Below are 19,658 nucleotides of genomic sequence, written 5' to 3' on the forward strand. Positions count from 1 at the left end.
TTTGTTCCAAAATGTTCAGTTTTAGAAAAAGGAAGAGAAAAAGAAAGAGAGAAAAAGAGAGAGAAAAAAGAGAGAAAAAATAGACAAAAGGAAAATTTTTCCGGAAACACCGACTTTACAGCAGGTGGTCAACAAGTACAACAAGATTGTTTTTGGTGACCACAGACAACGTCTTTGCGGTTTGTGGCCAGCAAGTACCAGTTGTAACAGCGCAACAGGAATTAAGGAGTCAACAGCAGAACCATCGGGAATTTCACCAACAAACTATCAATGCTATGGAACAAGCTCCAATTCCTGATACATCTAGTTCTCAAGGGCATGCTTCATTTCATGGCTTCGGTTCTGAAGATATAAATAGCTCGCTTGATAAAATGGAACAATATTTAAATTGCCCCACCGCACTGGCCGATCTTATATTGACCATTTTAACTTGGCCTTTTAAACACTCATTTTTAAGTTAACCGTTACGTTCTAGTTGCTTTAGTTCTATCTGAAGTTTCTCTGCTGGTTTTCAATTACTATAATTTTTAGATTAATTTTTATGTGGAATTTGGACCCTTGGGATTTGGCAATATAGCAATATTTCTTCTTAGCGTTATTAATGGTATTATTATTATTATTATTATTATCATTATTATTGTTGTTGTTGTTCGCGAGCTGTGAAATACTTCTATTATTCCTTGGATGACGAAAATAAGGAGAGCTTTACAAAATTACGCGTGACGCTATGAGAGAGAGATTTGCAAACGAGAATCAAAGATGGATTATATGGCAGGCAATTACCACTCGCCAACAACAACCTGTGGGGTCTCTTGACACTTATTTAAGTAAAATTTAAGTTCCGCAGGATAAAAATCTTGGATGCAGACATGTTTAAGCCAGAAGTGACCCAAAGTAGCTATTCGTAAATTTAGTCGAATCAAAGGTAAATTAACTAAATCTTCGACCTAACGAAAGCTTCGAAAAAAAAATTTTAATAAAACGCTTACCTAGCTGAATACCCAGAGCAAACTACGGCCTTGCATGAAAATTTAAGTTGAGATCTAATTCGATTTACTATTAATATTTGAATTCATTCCTCAGCACTAATTATTACATATCATGTAGGACAGTTCAGTAAACATTTAGTCTCGTTTTGATTAGATTAATAACTTATTTCTTTTGTAAACGACTGTCAAGCAGTCATTTCTTTTCCTGGAACCAGTGAAAGTCATAAACTAAACTCAGAAAAAAGATGATCTCATGGAAATGCTTGCTGATATGTCTGAAAAGTCCTACTTGATGATCCAAGAGGGCCGGAGTGAATTCGAAGGGAATGCTTGCAGTCAGTCTTTTTATTATATTGACTATGAAAATTTGAAAAAGGTGCACTCATCTGTGTTTATCATGTAAGGAGCGCGGTAGAAGTCTGTATTAAGTGACTTGGCTACCCAGTAAAATATATTCAAACTAGTTCGATGAAAATAAAGGCAATATGAACCTGACACTAACTACTTTTTGAGGTACCTCAGGGACACTGTTCAATTGAACAAAGCATCACAGTTCTTTGTTTACTTTTTCTTTTTCTTCTCTTCGCTCTGTCCTGTTTGGCACTGCATGTGTTAGTCGCACGTTAGCCTCTAACTCATTCTTCTCTAACTCATTCTTCCTCTTGGCTTGCCATAGTCCCAGCTGGAAACGAAAAGCCTGTAGAATACCAGTGTATTTCATTGCGTTATCCCTCCATGATCAACTCACCTACACTCTTAATTCTTCTATTGTTCTGAGGAGAAAATTCAGGTTGATCAGTCATTGTTAGGGTAAAATGAATAAAACATAACAGCGCTAGCAGTTAATTGCTGGTTTTCAGTGTCACGCAATTCAAAATAGATCAAAATCAAAATCAAAACCGGTCAATAGATAAAGTCCAGAATCTGGGAAATGAAAGAAGGTAAATATGCAAAGACTCTCGCCAAAATTCTGGTCACAGCAATTTTTCTGATGCGAGATATGCGCAGAAATTTTTTACCCAAATTTATAGAGATTTGTATGAAGACGCCATGCTGGTGCCCATCCGTATGGGCACCAACATGGCGGCCGGAAACCAACAGAAACATCTGTCACTGAGTTTTGCTACAAAAGCGTGAATTTATCCCACGAGAAACTCTAAAACATTAAAATAATACTTTTTCTAAGACATGACTAGTTCAGATAGCCAAGTTCCCTGAAATAAGTCACTTTTTTAACCATCATGACAGCTCTCTAGGCCGTCATGTAAGTGCCGCGTCACGCAAAAGCTTAGAAATTCAAGCGTAGTGTATCACAAAACCAAGAACCCATTCGGAGCGAAAATATGTATGAATATTAGTTTTCAGCTGCTCTCATACATCATTCAAGTAAAATCTCAGGAAGATCAATAGTTTTGTAGTTCGAATTTTGGTGACGTCATGTGAAAACCAGCTATAGAATGCACATATGTTAGTGTCGAAAGAGACTAAGTTTGAATCAAATCACATAAAATCAAAATCTCTGACTATAAAACCTTCCTAAAACCCATTGATGCAACATTCTTACAGAAGATTAAACGTATTGCAGATCCATTAGACGTATACTATCTTACCTTTGTAGTCTCTAACCTGACACTGGGACCCTCCTCAACCTTTCAAGGGGGACCTGGTGGAAGACTAAAAACAACCGTCAATACAATTTCAATGAAAAGGAAAGAGCCGAAAAGCGTTAAGATATATAGGTTTGCCGGTAACGGGTATAGCACTGACGTTACGCAAGAATTGTGGATAGCGGTCTTTCCTGCCGGTGATTTCGTGTATGAGAAGACAAAGAAAAACGGTAAATATCAGTCTTGGAACTCTTATACTCTACTCCCATTTTACTCGACTCTGTTGTATACTGTCTTTGAATACGTTATGCAGTACACAATTGTAGATCTTTATCTTTTGAAATCACCATTCCGGGTACCTGGTGAACATTTAACACGATCTGTTGCATTTCAATGAGGCGTATATCTCAGTAACTCCGCTTTTCCTTGTTATCCTATTCGTGGCCGCGTTTGTTAGTCCTCAACTGCGGGAAATAATTGAATTAATCTACTTGTTACGATCGAGATCATCACCAACAAGAACAACAAAAAAACAACCAAGAAGACAAAACAAAACTTAGAACTCAAAGAAAGTCTCTATCTGTCGTCTTCGACTGAAAGTTTCGTTTTCATTATCCCAAACAGATTTCGTGTTGAAACGGGAAAACGTATTAACCTAACTTAATCTAGATCTTCCAATAAAACTGAACCCTACATATTAGATATTTTTGAAGCACTTTACTTACCTGAAGATGTTAAACACTCATTGAGTCAAACTAAACTTTGCTATCTTTAACATTCATCTGAATCCAAGGAATGACGAGCGCTTCATTTTGTTTTATTTGGTTTTCATCGCTTCCTGGAGTCTGTCGGACTCCACAATATTCACGAGTATCGTAAGCTGTCTTCTACACGAAACTTGGTCCAAGTTCGGTTCGCATGTTGGTTAGAATAAACGCCAGGTGAATCGTCAGTTCACTTCTTGGCTTGAGTAGTTTTGTGCTTTTGTCCTTTGTCATCTGATATGTTATCTACCGGGTACCCCTTACTTCCTCCAATGACAATAAAGTACGTAACCACTTGTTTGCCAGGTATTCAACTGGTGGCGGCAATTTTACAGCGGAATACGTTATAGCCGAGCTGCACCAGTACCATTAAAGAATTAGATTATGAGCTCGAGATTTCTATCACGCATAGAAATCGAGAGCGAATAATCTAACTCCGGATTTTTGTATATAGTGTATGTAAAGTGTTTTCCTAGTTAAATATTATTTTGTATATATGATAATCCCAGATAATTTTATGATCAGCATTGTTAAATGTTATGTAAACTTATGATCGCAATTGACACTTTTGATGACTTCCGTAATTTTATAATGGGAAAATGAACATAGCTTTTTGTGAGGGGCCAAGCTCACGTGCCTTGCATTTTTTAGCATGTACTTAAGTAGTTTATTCTGAATAAACTCATTTCAAAACTTAAATTTGTTCTTATCAGCTTAATATCTGATACGCTGCTCATTGAGCAGCTCATATATTAAAATGATTTCTGGAACTGAGCTGTGGAAAAGAGGCTTGCCTCGTCCCAGTCACGGGTTGTCTCGGTGTAGCACTTCCTCCGAGTGCGGCCCACTTCCCCTCAGGGCAGAAACCTTCATTCAATCAAAGAAAGAAATCAAACAAAGCGCGCTTCTCACACTAGCATCTGGCAATTTTCTCTATGGGCAGGCACAGACTGAGGAGGGGAGCAACTGTAGAGCCGCCTAGATGTGAGGTTGGACGTCCAGCACGCCCGCAAATCACTACCACAAGGATATAGAGCTAAGGGGGTTTGCCGTTGACGGCCCCCGCGCCAAGAATTTTCAGACTTACCTGACGCGGGAGTGTATGGCCGGAGGCCCTACCATTTTGGTGCGGTTTTTCCTGTCTCTCTTGAGTTCTTTTGGTAAGTTTCGCCAGATTTTTTTCTGGTTTTCGGCTTTCTTCTTGGCTGTGTTTCTGGGCGCCATCTTTCCTTCGGGCTTCTTGTTCGTTGGTTTCTGGTCACCCATCCAGCTGTCAAGTCAAGCCGGGTCACCCATCCATTTGGGTGCCTCGCCCATCCGGGCTTAACTTCGTTTGTTTGGTGAGTTTTTTCTCTTTTTTCCTTGGTTTTTTTCTTGTGGCCTTTTGGCCTCGGGCTCCGCCCTTTGTGTTTGTTAACATCATGGCTGGTCGTGTGGCTAGGCCTAATACCTTAGTTATCCAGTGCCCCGATCAGATCGCATCTATGTCCGAGCATGACTTCATGGTCGAACTGTTCAAGTCGATCCCGAAGTCCGTGATTCGTGCTTGTCAGTTCCTCCCCAAAAATTATGTCCGGGTTACTTTTAAGGACGAGGCGTCTCGTGATCTTGCCTTAATCAAGGGAGTGTCTGTTCGCGGTTTTCAGCTGAACGTGTTTGAGACTGATCCTAAAGCTTCTCTTGTTTATTGCTATTGGGTGCCGGTCGAGGTTTCAACTGATTCGATCCGTCATGCCCTGTCTGCCTATGGTCAGGTTATGGAATGTCAGCGTCAGGTTCATTCTGCCTTCCAGGACATCGAGTCGGGTGTTCGGATTGTGCGTGTCAAGTTGACGTCCCAAATTCCTGAGGTCATCCGTGTTCTCAACTTTCCGTGCAAGATTTACTATCGTGGCCAGCCAAAGTCTTGTCGTTCTTGTAGGAAGACTGGCCATCAGGCTAAGGATTGCCCTTTCAAAGATAAGTGTTTTCGTTGTGGTTCGGCTGATCATCAGGCGAGGAAGTGCACCAATGCGTGGAATGTCCCTCCGGCTTCTGCCGCTTCTGGCCCTGATGCTCCTGCCGCACCCGGTCCACAGCCTTCAGCTGCACCTGACCCGCATCCTCCTGCTGCACCTGGCCAACACCCTCCTACACCTTCTTCTGGCTCTGGTCTGCACTCTGGTGCCTCTCAGGAAGCTGCCCCTAGTGTCCCCGCTCATGTTCCGTCTGTTCCCTCTGAGGTCCCGTCGCCGTCTCAGCAGCCCCCTCCTGCCCCTTCGCAGAACCCTTTGATTGCTGGCCTTGCTCTGGTTCCGGATTCGCCGCTCCCGTGTTCCGGCATGCCTCCTTTGGAGGATCTTCCGCCTGGGGTTAAGGCCCCCTCTCCGGCTGGTGCCCTTGACTCGCAGGGTTTTTTGGTTCACCGTCCTCCTCAGCCTGATACCTTCATCCCGAACCCGTGTTTTTTGTCTCCTGATGCCTCTTCACATGCCTCTGGCCCTAGTTTAGCTAATAATACGGTAGGGAACCAACAGTGTTCCACTAAACCTAATGTAGGGAACCAAAAGTGTTCCACTAAACCTAATGTAGGGAACCAAAAGTGTTCCACTAAACCTAATGTAGGGAGTCAAAAGAGCTCCACTAATAATACTGTAGTGGGCCAAAGTAGCCCTCCTCTAACTTATTCTGGTGGCCAAATTCCAAATTCTAACCCTCCAAATTCTAATCTTCCAAATTCAAATTCTCCCAATTCTGCCCAAAGTTCAATTCCTGATGTCCAAATTACTGGCTCTAATTCTGTTGCTCCTGTGGATTCTGAGATGGTTAGTGCTGAGGATTCTTTAGGGGAGTCTGCGGAGCTTTCTCCTGAGGAGTTTAAGACTCTTAGGAAGCTCCTCTCTCCCGCTAATGTCAAGAGGATTGGTCTGGGTCGTCTTCCTGGCGATCAAGGTCTAAAGTCTAAGGGCAGGAAGCAAAAATGATTGTTTTCTTTATGGTGTTCAAATTTGTTCTTGTTTTTGTGATGGCTTTGTTTGTCACAATTAATGTTAATGGGCTCCGTGACCCGGTCAAGCGGTTATCCTTTTGTCGTTGGTTGTCTGGCTTCAATTTTGATGTTGTTTGCCTGCAAGAGTTGCACTGTGTATCGGAGGATGAGGTCAAGCCTTGGTTCCCGTATTTTTCTGTTGTTTCGTCTGTCGGCTCTAACAAGTCCTGTGGTGTCGCGGTTCTCTTCAAACCCACTTTCACACTTGTTAACGCTGTCACAGACTTGTCTGGTCGTTTTGTTCGTGCTCGTCTGTGTCGGGCGGGGGCAACTTTTGATGTGGTGTCACTGTATGCGCCCAATTTGCGGTCTGACCGCTTGTTATTCTTTCCGTCTTTACTTCCCTCCTTGGACCCTGGTGTCCCCACCCTTCTTTGTGGTGACTTCAATTCTGTCATGGACCCTTGTCGTGATCGCAGGAATGCTGGTGCTGTGTCGGTAACTGACACCCCGGATGCCCTGGTTTCTTTGTTTCGGGATATCTCCTGTGTTGATGTTTGGCGGTCGTGTCACCCGACCAAGCAAGCTTTTACTTGGCTCCGTCCTGATGGCACTTCTGCCTCCAGGATCGATCTTGTTGGTTGCCCTGTTTCTTGGTTGTCGTCAGTTTCCTCCTGTGATATTTTTGCCTGTCCTGTTTCGGATCATTCTGCTGTCTCCTTGTTTTTGAAGTCCCTCCCTGATGCCGTCCCTCGTGGACCTGGCTTTTGGAAACTCAATACTTCTATCTTGGCGGAATCCGATTATGTTAGTGAGGTTTCAGCCTTTTGGTCTTCTTGGCGGTGTGCTAGAGACTCGTTCTCTTCGCTTCTGGATTGGTGGGATTTGGGAAAGGCACGTATTAAATCCCTGTCCCTTGATTACTGTCGTCGTCGTTCTGCTAAAAAGAAAGAGCGGTCCAAATTGTTGTCTCAGAAGGTGGCAAGTTTGAAATCTTTGGTTGACCAGGGCCATGTTTCTGCTCTGTCTGACTATAGGGAAGCGCTTTCCGACCTTCAGGAGTTCTCCCTTGATGAGGCCCGTGGTGCACAGGTTCGCTCACGTGCTAGGTGGGTTGAGGAGGGTGAGTCATCGACCGCCTACTTCTTCCGTCTTGAGAAGAAGCGCAAGGCGGAAAGTACCATCTCCTCCCTCAAAGTTGGTGACCGCTCTGTTACTTCCACTGAAGATCTTCTGGCTGCCGCCGCTGATTTCTATAAGAATTTATATAGCTCTTGCGAGACGGATCCAGTTGTCCAGGAGGAGTTACTCTCTAATCTCTCCCTATCTCTCTCTCCTGAGGAGGCTGACCTGTGTGAAGGTGATTTGACGGTCCCTGAGTGCCTCCAGGCTGTACAGGGCATGGCTAAAAGCAAGACGCCTGGCCTTGATGGCCTGCCTGCTGAGTTTTATCTTGCCTTTTGGTCCGTTTTGGGCTCTGATCTGGTCGATGTCTTAAACTGTGCTTTTCGTCTTGGGTTCCTATCCGTGTCTCAGCGTCGTGGTCTTATTAACCTTGTTTTTAAAGCTGATGACCGGTCCTTGCTCAAGAACTGGCGCCCTATTTCTCTGTTGTGCGTTGACTATAAAATTGGTTCTCGCGCTATTGCTGGTCGCCTCCTGCGTGTTATCGATAGAGTTGTGTCTCCGGATCAAACGGCTGGCGTTCCTGGCCGGTCCATTGGTGAGAATGTTGCCTATGTTCGTGATGCCATCCAGTATGCCTCTTTGAAAGATCTACCCTTGGCAGTTCTTACCCTTGATCAGGAGAAGGCGTTCGACCGAGTCGAATGGGAGTTTTTATTTTGCATTCTTGAACGTTTGGGTTTTGGCCCTTCGTTCTGTAAGTGGGTGCAGACCTTGTATACCGGTGTTCAGAGTTCAGTCATTGTTAATGGCTATCTGTCTGAGTTTTTTAATCTGCAGAGAGGAGTTCGTCAGGGTTGTCCCCTTTCCCCTCTTCTTTATGTCTTGGTTGCTGAGACTTTGGCTGCCACCCTCAAGGCTTGCCCGAGGATTAAAGGTGTCACAAGGTGTCAAAGGTATCAAAGGTGTCACACACACCTAGTGTTTTGTCTGTGTATTTGTCTTTGTTTAGTCTAAGTGTGTAATCTTGCCTGGGGAGAGGCTGGGTTCAATTTCCGGGCGACTTTTGGCGACGTGGGCGTCCCTCTCCTCGGTTTGCACGTGTTGGCATTGCACTCCGCCTTCACCTGCTCTCCACAAAAAAAAAAAAAAAAAAAAAAACTTACCTGACGCGGGACACGCCTCTACGCACTTTGTGCTAGGAAGTCCCTGCTTAGGTGAGGATCTGGGAGTTTTTTCATATTTAAGTAGGGATCCTTAGTTGTCTTCTGAGATGGATGTTGTTAAGCCTTCTTGTTATGATGATGTGCCTGCGTGTCTGTGTGTGGACTGTCAGTTATATGATGTCAAGCAAATGGTTCTCGCTAAGTCTACTGCTGTGTCGTCTCGTTCGCCGTTTCTACCTAGTTATGCTGCTTCTTTGCTTTCTCGCCCGTCGTGTTCCGTCGCCACTTCTACGTCTGGTCTTGCTGTTACTGATGTTGCTGAGCCTGTTTACGAGCCTGATGTTGCTGAGCCTGTTTATGAGTCTGATGCTGAGTCTGCTTATGAGCCTGATCGTTTTCCGCGTCGTCCATTTTTGTCTCGTCCGCGTCTTGATTTTGCTGACTTGTCTTCGCCTTGTTTTCTGCCTGTTGAGTCCAGTCGTTCTGCTGTCTTTTCGCCTGCTGTCACGTCTAGTTGTCCTGTAAGTACTGCTGCTCCTCGTGTTTGGTCTGGTCCTGTTCCACCCAGTCGTCCTGTTGTTTCGGTTTCGCATGGAAGCCCTGTTAGTTCTTTTGCTGTTTCGCCTGCTGCTGCATTTGGTTGTTCTGTGAGTTCTCCTGCTCCTCGTGTTTGGCCTGGTCCTGTTAGTTCTGCTGCTGCTTCAAGTCCTGTTAGGTCCGTTGCTGCTTCGCCTGTTGTAAGTGTTCCTCCTAGTCCCGTTGGTCCAGTTGTTCCGCCGTGTCGCTTGTTGCCTGGTCCTTCGTGGTTACCGCATTGTCGTCCAGTTTCTCCTATGGCTTGCTTCGTTTTGGTTTTGCTTCCTGTTTTGCTGCCCACCTCATTTGGCTTTGTTCTCTCGTTTTTGCCTGTGCTGCGTTGAGTTTGGACTGCTTAGTTTTGCTTGTTGGATTTGGTTTGTCTTGTTGTTGTTTGGTCTTAGTTTGTTTTGGTTGCATATTGGTGGGGAACCTATTTTTATAGGATTAGTCTGTTGACAGGTGCCCCTCTTTTGGGTTTACCTTTCGCCTTTGCTCCGGAACAGTGTATGTTTGTCCTGTTGTCCGATGTTTTGACTTGTTCGTTCCTCGTTTGTTTGTGTCTATGTTTTTTGTTTGTAGGGGCGGGGTTCAATCCCCCGGTGAGTTTTGACGTGCTGTTGCACCCCCGTTTCTGGCGAACCGTTGTTGTGTGACGGATAAGTCTTGTTGTCTGGCAGGCATTTCACTCTCCCTTTTTGGGAGGCCTGGCCATTCACCTTAAACACAAAAAAACGTACCTGACGCGGGCTTTTGGCTGTTGGTAAGTTAGTGTAGCTTGGAGTTTATCTTCAACATCTTCGCAAGCAGAATCAAGTTCTGGTGACCTACAAGACAGGAGGATTTGTGAGTATTAATTCTGATTTCGCGTCTTGTCGTGACCCTCCTTGGGACTTATGCTGGCATTTCTAGCCTAACCCAGGGTAAGCGACGTCTTGCGAAACCTTCCTCACTTTTTTCTCTGCCTTGTGGCTTCTCTTTGGCTCTCTCCGTTTTCCGACTTGAGCTATTTTTCCTTACACAATCGCATCAGTGTTCTGATTGCCTTGTGTATCTTTTCTTGCGGGTTAAGCTCGGCCGCCCATCCGGCTGCTTACCCGGCGTTACCTCTTTGTGTTTTGCCTAGGTTTTGGGCTTTTTTTGGCTTGTTTTTCTTCCAATTTTGGAGGCCTCCGCTTTTTTTACTTTAATTGCTTTCGCTTTTTTCGCGTTTTTTGGGCGCAGCTTTCGGGCGCCTTTTGTTTTCGATTTTTTGGTGCGTTTTTCGGCCGTTTTTACTGGCTTTTTTGCCGTTTGCTTTTTGGCACACTTTTCGGGTGCCTTTTTCGCTTCTCTCTTATTTAATTATTATTGTAGGTTCATCTAATTTATAAACTTTAGTGCGAGCAAAAGTCTCCCAGTTTGTATTATTGATAATTAGTGTTTAAACTATTGGGTGTGGTCAGCGCCCTTATTGCTATTTGGCCGTTGTTTTTTTTTTTGGCCTTTTGTGCTTTTTGCTATTTAGCCTTTGACTTTTTCGCTCCCTATCCCAGGTGCGATTGCTTTTTCACTGCTTTTGATCCGCTCCTTTTTGGGGCGGTTTTTGGTGTTTTTGAATTTCTTCTTGTCTGTTTGTTTTACAATTTATCCATTTGTCAGCCATGTGTCTTCCTTTGATGCTCAACATCCAGACTGGCAGAAAACTTGCCAACAAAACAAAGGATGAAATTATGTCGGAGGTTGTCAAAATTCTCAAACATGTCCGTGCCGTCCAAATTTGTGACGACACCATCCGTGTCACTTTTCTTAAAGAAGAAATCTTTCAGCGAGCTAAAGCAATTCTTGGTGTGTATATTTTTGGCATGTGGTGTAGTATTCGTGGTGGTAGTCCTCCTGTCACTGTTGTCAATCTTTTTGATTATCCTTTCGAAGGTGAGATATCAAAATTGAGGATGTTTTGTGTGGCTTTGGGGAAGTTAAACGTATTAGACATCAGTCGTACGTTTCTTGTTCCGAGGTCTTTACTGGTACCCTCCTTGTTTCAATTGTTCTCAAGGCTGGTTGTACTCTTCTCAGCTACATTTCCATCGATATCATTGTCGTATGTGGTATCGTGGCCAGCCTTTGATTTGTAATTTCTGCGCTCTCCAGGGCCACAAGTCGGCTAACTGTCCTAGTAAGGACAAGTGTCGCCGTTGTAGGGAGACCGGTCACTTTACCCGGGCTTGCTGTAATCCGTGGGATAATAACTCCTCTGTTGATAGCAACATGGCTCCCCCTGTTGTTGAGACCGATGCCCAACCCATGGGCGCCGCTCCTGCTGCCCCTGTGCTTTCTGATCCTGCTGCATCGGCTTCTCTGTTTCTCTGGCTTCTAATGAGCCTGATGCTGAGGTTCGTGCTCAGGGCACTTTGTGCTCTGACCCTTAGTTAAGTAAGTTTTCCTCTCAGCTGGCTTCTAATGAGCCTGATGCTGGGGTTCGTGCTCAGTTGGCCTGAATATCAAGACAGACTACTGTCGCCAAAAAACGTCATCTCTCTCAATTACAATCCCATCTCTTTGACGGGTCAAAAGGAGTATGATGTCAATCTGTGGCAATGTGATACTTACAGTCCGCCGTTTTGAAAGGAAAGATCAACCTTTGGGGTCTAATAACATTGAATGTAGAACCTTGCGACTTTACGGCTAAATATCAAGACAGACTACTGTGGCCAAAGACGTCATCTCTCGCAATTAGAATCCCATCTCTTTGACGGGTCAAAAGGAGTATGATGTCAAACTTCGGCCATAATGTAATGCTTATATTCCGCCATCTTAAAACGAAAGATCAACCTTTGGGTCTAATAACATTGAATGTAAAACCTTGCAAGTTTTGTGCTGAATATCAAGTCAGACTACTGTCGCCAAAAACGTCATCTCTCGCAATTAGAATCCCATCTCTTTGACGGGTCAAAAGGACTATGATGTCAAACTTGGGCCTAATGCCTATATTTCGCCATCTTGAAAATAGAGATCTGCCTTTTGGGGTCTAATAACATTGAATGTAGAACCTTGCAACTTAAGGGCTGAATATCAAGACAGACTACTGTGCCAAAGGTATCATCTCTCGTAATTAGAATCCCATCTCTTTGACGGGTCAAAAGGAGTATGATGTCAAACTTCGGCCATAATGTAATGCTTATATTCCGCCATCTTAAAACGAAATGAGTCCAGTTTTATTCTTAAAAGGAGTTGGTGGTGTTAAATTTGGCAACAAAACAGAAGGATCAGGAAAGTCAGAATCCAAGCAATAGCTTTTCAGCAAGTTGAATTTGGACATAAACTTAGCATTCTTTAATATCGGCGTGTGGATAAAGTTTTCTCGTATTTGTAAAATCCACGGCACAGAGTCTACAGGAGGAAACACATCTGCGTCTCTAGCATGGACAACAAAGCCATCTGCCTCTTCTGCTCGAGATATGTCACTTGTTAACTCACATGGTACTGGGCATTCACCTTTCGGCCACTTTTCGTGTAGCTTATGCCGCTTTCCAAAAACCGCCGACCAGTAAACAACAAGACGAGGTTTTGTGCTCTTCTGGTGTGTCCTTCTAGAGGCAAATTTCTTCACAAAGGGAATGTTAACTGAAACTTTCATCTCAAGTAGCCAGAAAATTAAAGCACTCCCAAGAATATGACACACGCTAGCAACTTTGAAACGTTCCCTGGCATTTCGCAATGGGTATACTATAGGTATCTCGTTGCCTATCTCTTTTGTACCTGTTAAAAATGACATGATCAGAATTAGTCACTTTTGGGCTGAATATCAAGTCAGACTACTGTCGCCAAAAACATCATCTCTCGCAATTAAAATCCCATCTCTTTGACGGATCAAAAGCACTATGATGTCAAACTTGGACCTAATGCTTATATTTCGCCATCTTGAAAATAAAGATCTTCCTTTGGGGTCTAACAACAACAGTTTATTTTCTACTACTGTAAACAACTAAAAGAATTTACAAGATTATAATTATAATGATAAATAAATAAATAAACAGTACAGTACATACAGTAGTGGGACACCCAAAATAACTAGAGCCTTGCAAGTTTTTGGCTGAATATCAAGACAGACTACTGTCGTCAAAAACGTCATCTCTCGTAATTAGAATCCCATCTCTTTGACGGGTCAAAAGGAGTATGATGTCAAACTTGGGCCTAATGCTTATATTTTGCCATCTTGAAAATAAAGATCTACATTTGGGGTCTAATAACATTAAATGTAGAGCCTTGCAAGTTTTGAGCTGAATATCAAGAAAGACTACTGTGGCCAAAAACGTCATCTCTCGCAATTAGAATCCCATCTCTTTGACGGGTCAAAAGGAGTATGATGTCAAACTTCGGCCATAATGTAATGCTTATATTCCGCCATCTTAAAACGAAAGATCAACCTTTGGGTCTAATAACATTGAATGTAAAACCTTGCAAGTTTTGGGCTGAATATCAAGTCAGACTACTGTCGCCAAAAACGTCATCTCTCGCAATTAGAATCCCATCTCTTTGACGGGTCAAAAGGACTATGATGTCAAACTTGGGCCTAATGCCTATATTTCGCCATCTTGAAAATAGAGATCTGCCTTTTGGGGTCTAATAACATTGAATGTAGAACCTTGCAACTTAAGGGCTGAATATCAAGACAGACTACTGTCGTCAAAAACGTCATCTCTCGTAATTAGAATCCCATCTCTTTGACGGGTCAAAAGGAGTATGATGTCAAACTTCGGCCATAATGTAATGCTTATATTCCGCCATCTTAAAACGAAATGAGTCCAGTTTTATTCTTAAAAGGAGTTGGTGGTGTTAAATTTGGCAACAAAACAGAAGGATCAGGAAAGTCAGAATCCAAGCAATAGCTTTTCAGCAAGTTGAATTTGGACATAAACTTAGCATTCTTTAATATCGGCGTGTGGATAAAGTTTTCTCGTATTTGTAAAATCCACGGCACAGAGTCTACAGGAGGAAACACATCTGCGTCTCTAGCATGGACAACAAAGCCATCTGCCTCTTCTGCTCGAGATATGTCACTTGTTAACTCACATGGTACTGGGCATTCACCTTTCGGCCACTTTTCGTGTAGCTTATGCCGCTTTCCAAAAACCGCCGACCAGTAAACAACAAGACGAGGTTTTGTGCTCTTCTGGTGTGTCCTTCTAGAGGCAAATTTCTTCACAAAGGGAATGTTAACTGAAACTTTCATCTCAAGTAGCCAGAAAATTAAAGCACTCCCAAGAATATGACACACGCTAGCAACTTTGAAACGTTCCCTGGCATTTTGCAATGGGTATACTGTAGGTATCTCGTTGCCTATCTCTTTTGTACCTGTTAAAAATGACATGATCAGAATTAGTCACTTTTGGGCTGAATATCAAGTCAGACTACTGTCGCCAAAAACATCATCTCTCGCAATTAAAATCCCATCTCTTTGACGGATCAAAAGCACTATGATGTCAAACTTGGACCTAATGCTTATATTTCGCCATCTTGAAAATAAAGATCTTCCTTTGGGGTCTAACAACAACAGTTTATTTTCTACTACTGTAAACAACTAAAAGAATTTACAAGATTATAATTATAATGATAAATAAATAAATAAACAGTACAGTACATACAGTAGTGGGACACCCAAAATAACTAGAGCCTTGCAAGTTTTTGGCTGAATATCAAGACAGACTACTGTCGTCAAAAACGTCATCTCTCGTAATTAGAATCCCATCTCTTTGACGGGTCAAAAGGAGTATGATGTCAAACTTGGGCCTAATGCTTATATTTTGCCATCTTGAAAATAAAGATCTACATTTGGGGTCTAATAACATTAAATGTAGAGCCTTGCAAGTTTTGAGCTGAATATCAAGAAAGACTACTGTGGCCAAAAACGTCATCTCTCGCAATTAGAATCCCATCTCTTTGACGGGTCAAAAGGAGTATGATGTCAAACTTCAGCCATAATATAATACTTATACTCAGCCATCTCGAAAGAAAGACTACTGTCGTCAAAAACGTCATCTTCTCTCCTAGACCAATACTTGTTGCTTCTAAATAGTTACAATATTGTAGTTGCATCACAAGTCTTGTAATGGCCTCGTACTGCAAAACATGGCTGACAGAAGGAAATTAGCCATGAATGTTTTTAGGCAGAGGCGTCCTTGATGCAGCGGAGGCAATGTTTCTGAGAACGGTGTCGTGGCAATAGGCAGTACATAATCATTCATGCCAGCACCTCTTTTTTTTGCTTCCTCGGTGGTTATGGCGTAGCGGAATTCTTCGTTCTCATTAGTTCGCTAACTACATAGCGCAAATAGACATTGTCCACCTCATATCGAGTGGAAAATGCGTGAATTGAACAAAACAGAAACAACAATCTCATGGTTTAAACTCTGGTTTTCGATAGAGTTTCACAATCAGAAATCTTTTGTAACCTACTGACTACTAAATAGTCAAATCAATTGCATCCTTTCTTGCATTGTCGTGTTAGAAGTTACTAGAAATAATCATAAACAACTATGGGATTCTTACCATCCTGTCCGGGAGGACAAAATAGCGCGTTCCTTTCCAAATGTTTCTTGGTCCTATAATTTCAATAATGCAATACGTGAAACTGAGTAGAAAGTCTCTTGAATAGCCAGATCCACATTAGCTCGTAAGCCATTTGGAGCTTTAGTCCAGGGATATCCACCTGAAAAGGAATACTATCGTCAGGTAGTGCTGTAATAGACCTACTTGGGATCCAGGTAAACCATGCGACTATCTCTTGGAGAAACATACTGCAAGTTACAGACAAAGATCAGTATGCAAAAGAGAGCTTAACGTTATATTTATAGTAAAAAATGACCAACTTTACCAAAAGACACCGGTGTCCTTTACGCTCTGGGAGGTGCACGACGATCAAGGAGTGAGTCTCGTCTCCTTTCGTTTTCGATATAACCTAAACAGAAACATATTAAACATTAAGCGTTTTATGGTATTACAAATATTTTCACTCATACATTTTGTTGTAAGTTATACTAACAAAGCACAATAAACTCAACGATAAATAACCAGTCCAGTCACATTATACAAGTTTCTGCCGAATTCACATGGCCGAACATCCACCGGGGCGGCCCGCACAAATTATCAGAGTCAACTTGTGGGAGCCCCCACAGGTCAACAACAAGGTTTATTTGAACTGTAAGATTAACTTAATTACTAATTAATAAATAAATTAAAAATACATACAGTTGCTGGTCACCCAAAATAACTAAAGAGCTTAACTAGTTGGGTGACCACCATTTATTAATTGAAAATAAATATAAGGTCAGAAAAGAGGCATTTTACATTTTACATTTTACACACTTAATTAAGGAAATAAATTACAGAACATTAAAAACAAACATTAAAACACATTTCCTTTACTTGGTCAATCATCCTCTCCAGTTATAATTGGAGTTCATCACTAGAATCCATCTGGAGCAATTTCACAACACTTTGCAAGACAAAAAACTGTTGGCTGCTAATGAAAACGCACTTTTCCGAATCATCTCCCTGCATAGGATATAGATGACAAGCGTTGACACAGTTAATGTTGATTTCCTTTCACTATGTAAATAAAAGACAATTCAGGATTTCTTCAGCGTACCTTTGTCATTAAACTCTTGCAAAACAAGTCTTGAGTAGCAGTCAATTACCTGGAGGTAGAGATGAGTTTTTTTTTTTGACCAAAAGTAATAGAACACTCAATTCGAGCAAGGGCGACACAGTGATAATTTTAGGTCTTACGAAACTATTGAGTTGTCTGGACTGTCCATGGTCGTTGATAAGTAGCTGCAGATCGCCGCGTGTCAAGTATGGAATGACAGCTCCCGCCAATGTCTGAACTCTTCTGGTGACGGTTCTTAAGGACTTTACCTGCTCTTTTACCTGTGTAAGCCAGGACGCAGCATAATTAAATTTTGCCCCATTGTGTGGTGTGCCACATTATTAGCTAAGAGTGAACGTCCCATCTCCATCCTAGAAATCAAGAGCGAATAATCTAATTGTTTAGTAGAATTCTAACTGAAATAAACGCAAAAACGGTTTCCAATGAAAAAAACCATGGTTGTGTCTCTTATACTACAGCTTACCTGGATCGGGAAATTTTCAGCTGCTGCCTGAGGGCCTGTTGATATCTTCCTGTTCGTGGAGACTTTTCCTGTTCCAGGCGGGTGCGTTTTGACCTTTCCTCTTCTATGACATTGCGCTTTTTCCGTTCCTTTCGACGACAGACAAAAAGGTAAATAGAAATAGGCGGCATACTACTGACTGTCTTTCAGAAACAAACCGGTCATTAAACGGCTGTTCTGATCATTTTCGTACCTTTGCCTAATCTACATCTTGTTTTGACAGAAGTGTGTTATTATAAGGTAGATCAAGAGTCTTCATCCCGACGATATCATGTAACTTGGCGACGCACTGCCATCCTTCCATGAGACCTGCTGTGGAGCACGTGGGCTGATTAACCTGAAACAAGCAAGGCAAGCAGTAACATGAAACTGGTAGCAACGGAAGCATATAAACCACTATAAAAAAGAGAGGCTCGTTTACTTAAGTTTCGTCACTACCTCTTTAACTTTTCTAGCGGTAGCACCACTTGTATCACCCAAATAGCGGTTCAAATTTCCTAAAAATGCAGTCCAATATATTTCGTTTTGGCAGAAAGACATTAAAAAGGCGTAGAAAAATGCAGCATCCTGAAAACATACCTTGTTTTTTTTAAAAAATGTATTGAAATATCGCAATGTTGGGACCATAAACATTTACCTAGCATGATTCCACTCCATAGAGGAGCTACTGCAAAGAAGTGGATTTCCAAGTACTTGGCCACTTCAGGACTGTGTAGCTCGTTGGCAGAAATTCCATTGACTTGATCTGTCAATTTCATTTTACTCTCGCAGTGTTTTTCCAGTGCAAGTGCAAAAGGAGAGAGGTCACGAACCGCACTCTTTTTTCGCTCCGTCGAACATTCGTCATCTTCCACGTCTTCCTTCAATGGCCTCTCTTCCAAGCCCCAATTGCCATCCATTCTGTCCTGTGAATTTTTCTTGGCTGTTGCAATTGATGAAAACACCCATTGTAGACATGACAAGTTCCTTGAGATTTGCCTTGATTGATCTAGGATTACACACATTACAGAAACAGGAAACTGCAAGGGATAGCCTCTTTGTAATCTCCCCAATGTTGTGATTTGCAACGCAGATGATATGAGGTAAAAGCTACAAATGTCGCTCACTACTAAAATTGGGATGTAAGTAAGTAAGTAAGTAGTTAAATTTATCGAAGAAGTCGAAGAGAACGTGGGAAGTGTTTACACAATCTCCCGAGCTCGAGGGTCATATTAAAACCACTAAAGTTCAGAAAAGAAAAGAAAAGAAACATAAGGAAATATATAAACCGTCTCTAAGTATTTACAATAGCATTAACCGTGTAGAAATTGAGACGCCAGCTTCAAGCTAAGTGGTATGTCAACGCTGATTTCAGCCATGAAAGATGTGTCTGTACCCATGGAACATTAATGTTACATTAAACGTTCAACGTTACATACTTACAGCGTGCTTAGTTCTCTACGAATGGTGTTCATCAAGTGGCTTGTACAGAAATGGATAACTGTACCGGCTGCGTCCACCGCTAAAGTAGAGTAAAGTAAAGTAAAGTAAAATCCTTTATTTAAAACATGATTATCGTTTAAGCCCTACATGCTTGAGGGGTCGTTTATCTAATTAATTATCTAATTACCTACTGATAATTGAATGAAATATAACAAATTAACTTTAACTTTATCGCAAATCTAATTTCCCTAAATATCGGACCAGATTTTGGCTATGAATAAAATTGTTTAAAATTACAAGAATCATTAAAATATTCTGAAACCCAGTTCCACAATACAGCTCCTCTGTAACAAACAGAATTTTTCATGAAATAAAATGAGCGGAAAATCGTGGAACGACGGCCTTATTATGTCCTCTTAAGTTATACGGACTATTACGCCACACGGCTAAATCTGAAATCATCGCGGGCATATTATCGCGAGCTATGTTATAGATAAGTTTGACAAGACTTCGTTTATACGCGTCATAAATCGAGTCCCATTGTGAGAGTTCCATAACTTGTACTAATGGTGTGTCTCTTGGCAAATTGAAAAGTAGCCTTCCAGCACGACAACGCAGTGCTTGCAGGGATTTAATATAATCCCCTCCACCAGTCTCCAGCACCGCTGTAAGTATGCTAATAGTTCCATTCCCAAAAATCCTTCGAGAACGCTGTGAAGGATAGCCCAGCTGATGTCGATTTCGATATGGCAAGGCGTTGCAGCCTTGGCATCATATAGTTTGGCCGCATCGTGCTTGGAGGTCATCAAGAAACACGTCAAAGTGACCACGCTTTGACTGGATGAAATCATTTCAGCTACTGCTATTGACGGTTTCCTTTCTTTGGGA

The 19,658-nt window shown here is 42.2% G+C and overlaps 1 protein-coding gene, 1 long non-coding RNA gene and 1 other non-coding gene across 3 annotated transcripts; 2 read left to right on the forward strand and 1 right to left on the reverse strand.

Annotated features, from left to right (window-relative positions):
- Positions 1 to 581: 581 nt before the first annotated feature.
- On the reverse strand, positions 582 to 3,679 carry LOC145483456 (uncharacterized). The gene is made up of 3 exons (XR_014048924.1): positions 3,322 to 3,679; positions 2,600 to 2,663; positions 582 to 1,762 (listed from the first exon to the last, which is right to left on the reverse strand). It is a non-coding gene; the product is annotated as an uncharacterized LOC145483456 (long non-coding RNA).
- Positions 3,680 to 3,984: 305 nt separating this feature from the next.
- On the forward strand, positions 3,985 to 6,466 carry LOC145493544 (uncharacterized). Its single transcript, XM_081473047.1, has one exon. The coding sequence runs from the start codon at positions 4,782 to 4,784 to the stop codon at positions 6,321 to 6,323; it is 1,542 nt and encodes a 513-aa protein (XP_081329173.1). The 5' UTR covers positions 3,985 to 4,781; the 3' UTR covers positions 6,324 to 6,466.
- LOC145466402 (U2 spliceosomal RNA) lies at positions 4,015 to 4,213 on the forward strand. The gene has a single exon (XR_014041883.1). It is a non-coding gene; the product is annotated as a U2 spliceosomal RNA (small nuclear RNA).
- Positions 6,467 to 19,658: the final 13,192 nt, after the last annotated feature.

Source organism: Orbicella franksi, chromosome 1 (assembly GCF_964199315.1).
Source record: "Orbicella franksi chromosome 1, jaOrbFran1.1, whole genome shotgun sequence".
In the NCBI taxonomy this organism is placed as follows: domain Eukaryota; kingdom Metazoa; phylum Cnidaria; class Anthozoa; order Scleractinia; family Merulinidae; genus Orbicella; species Orbicella franksi.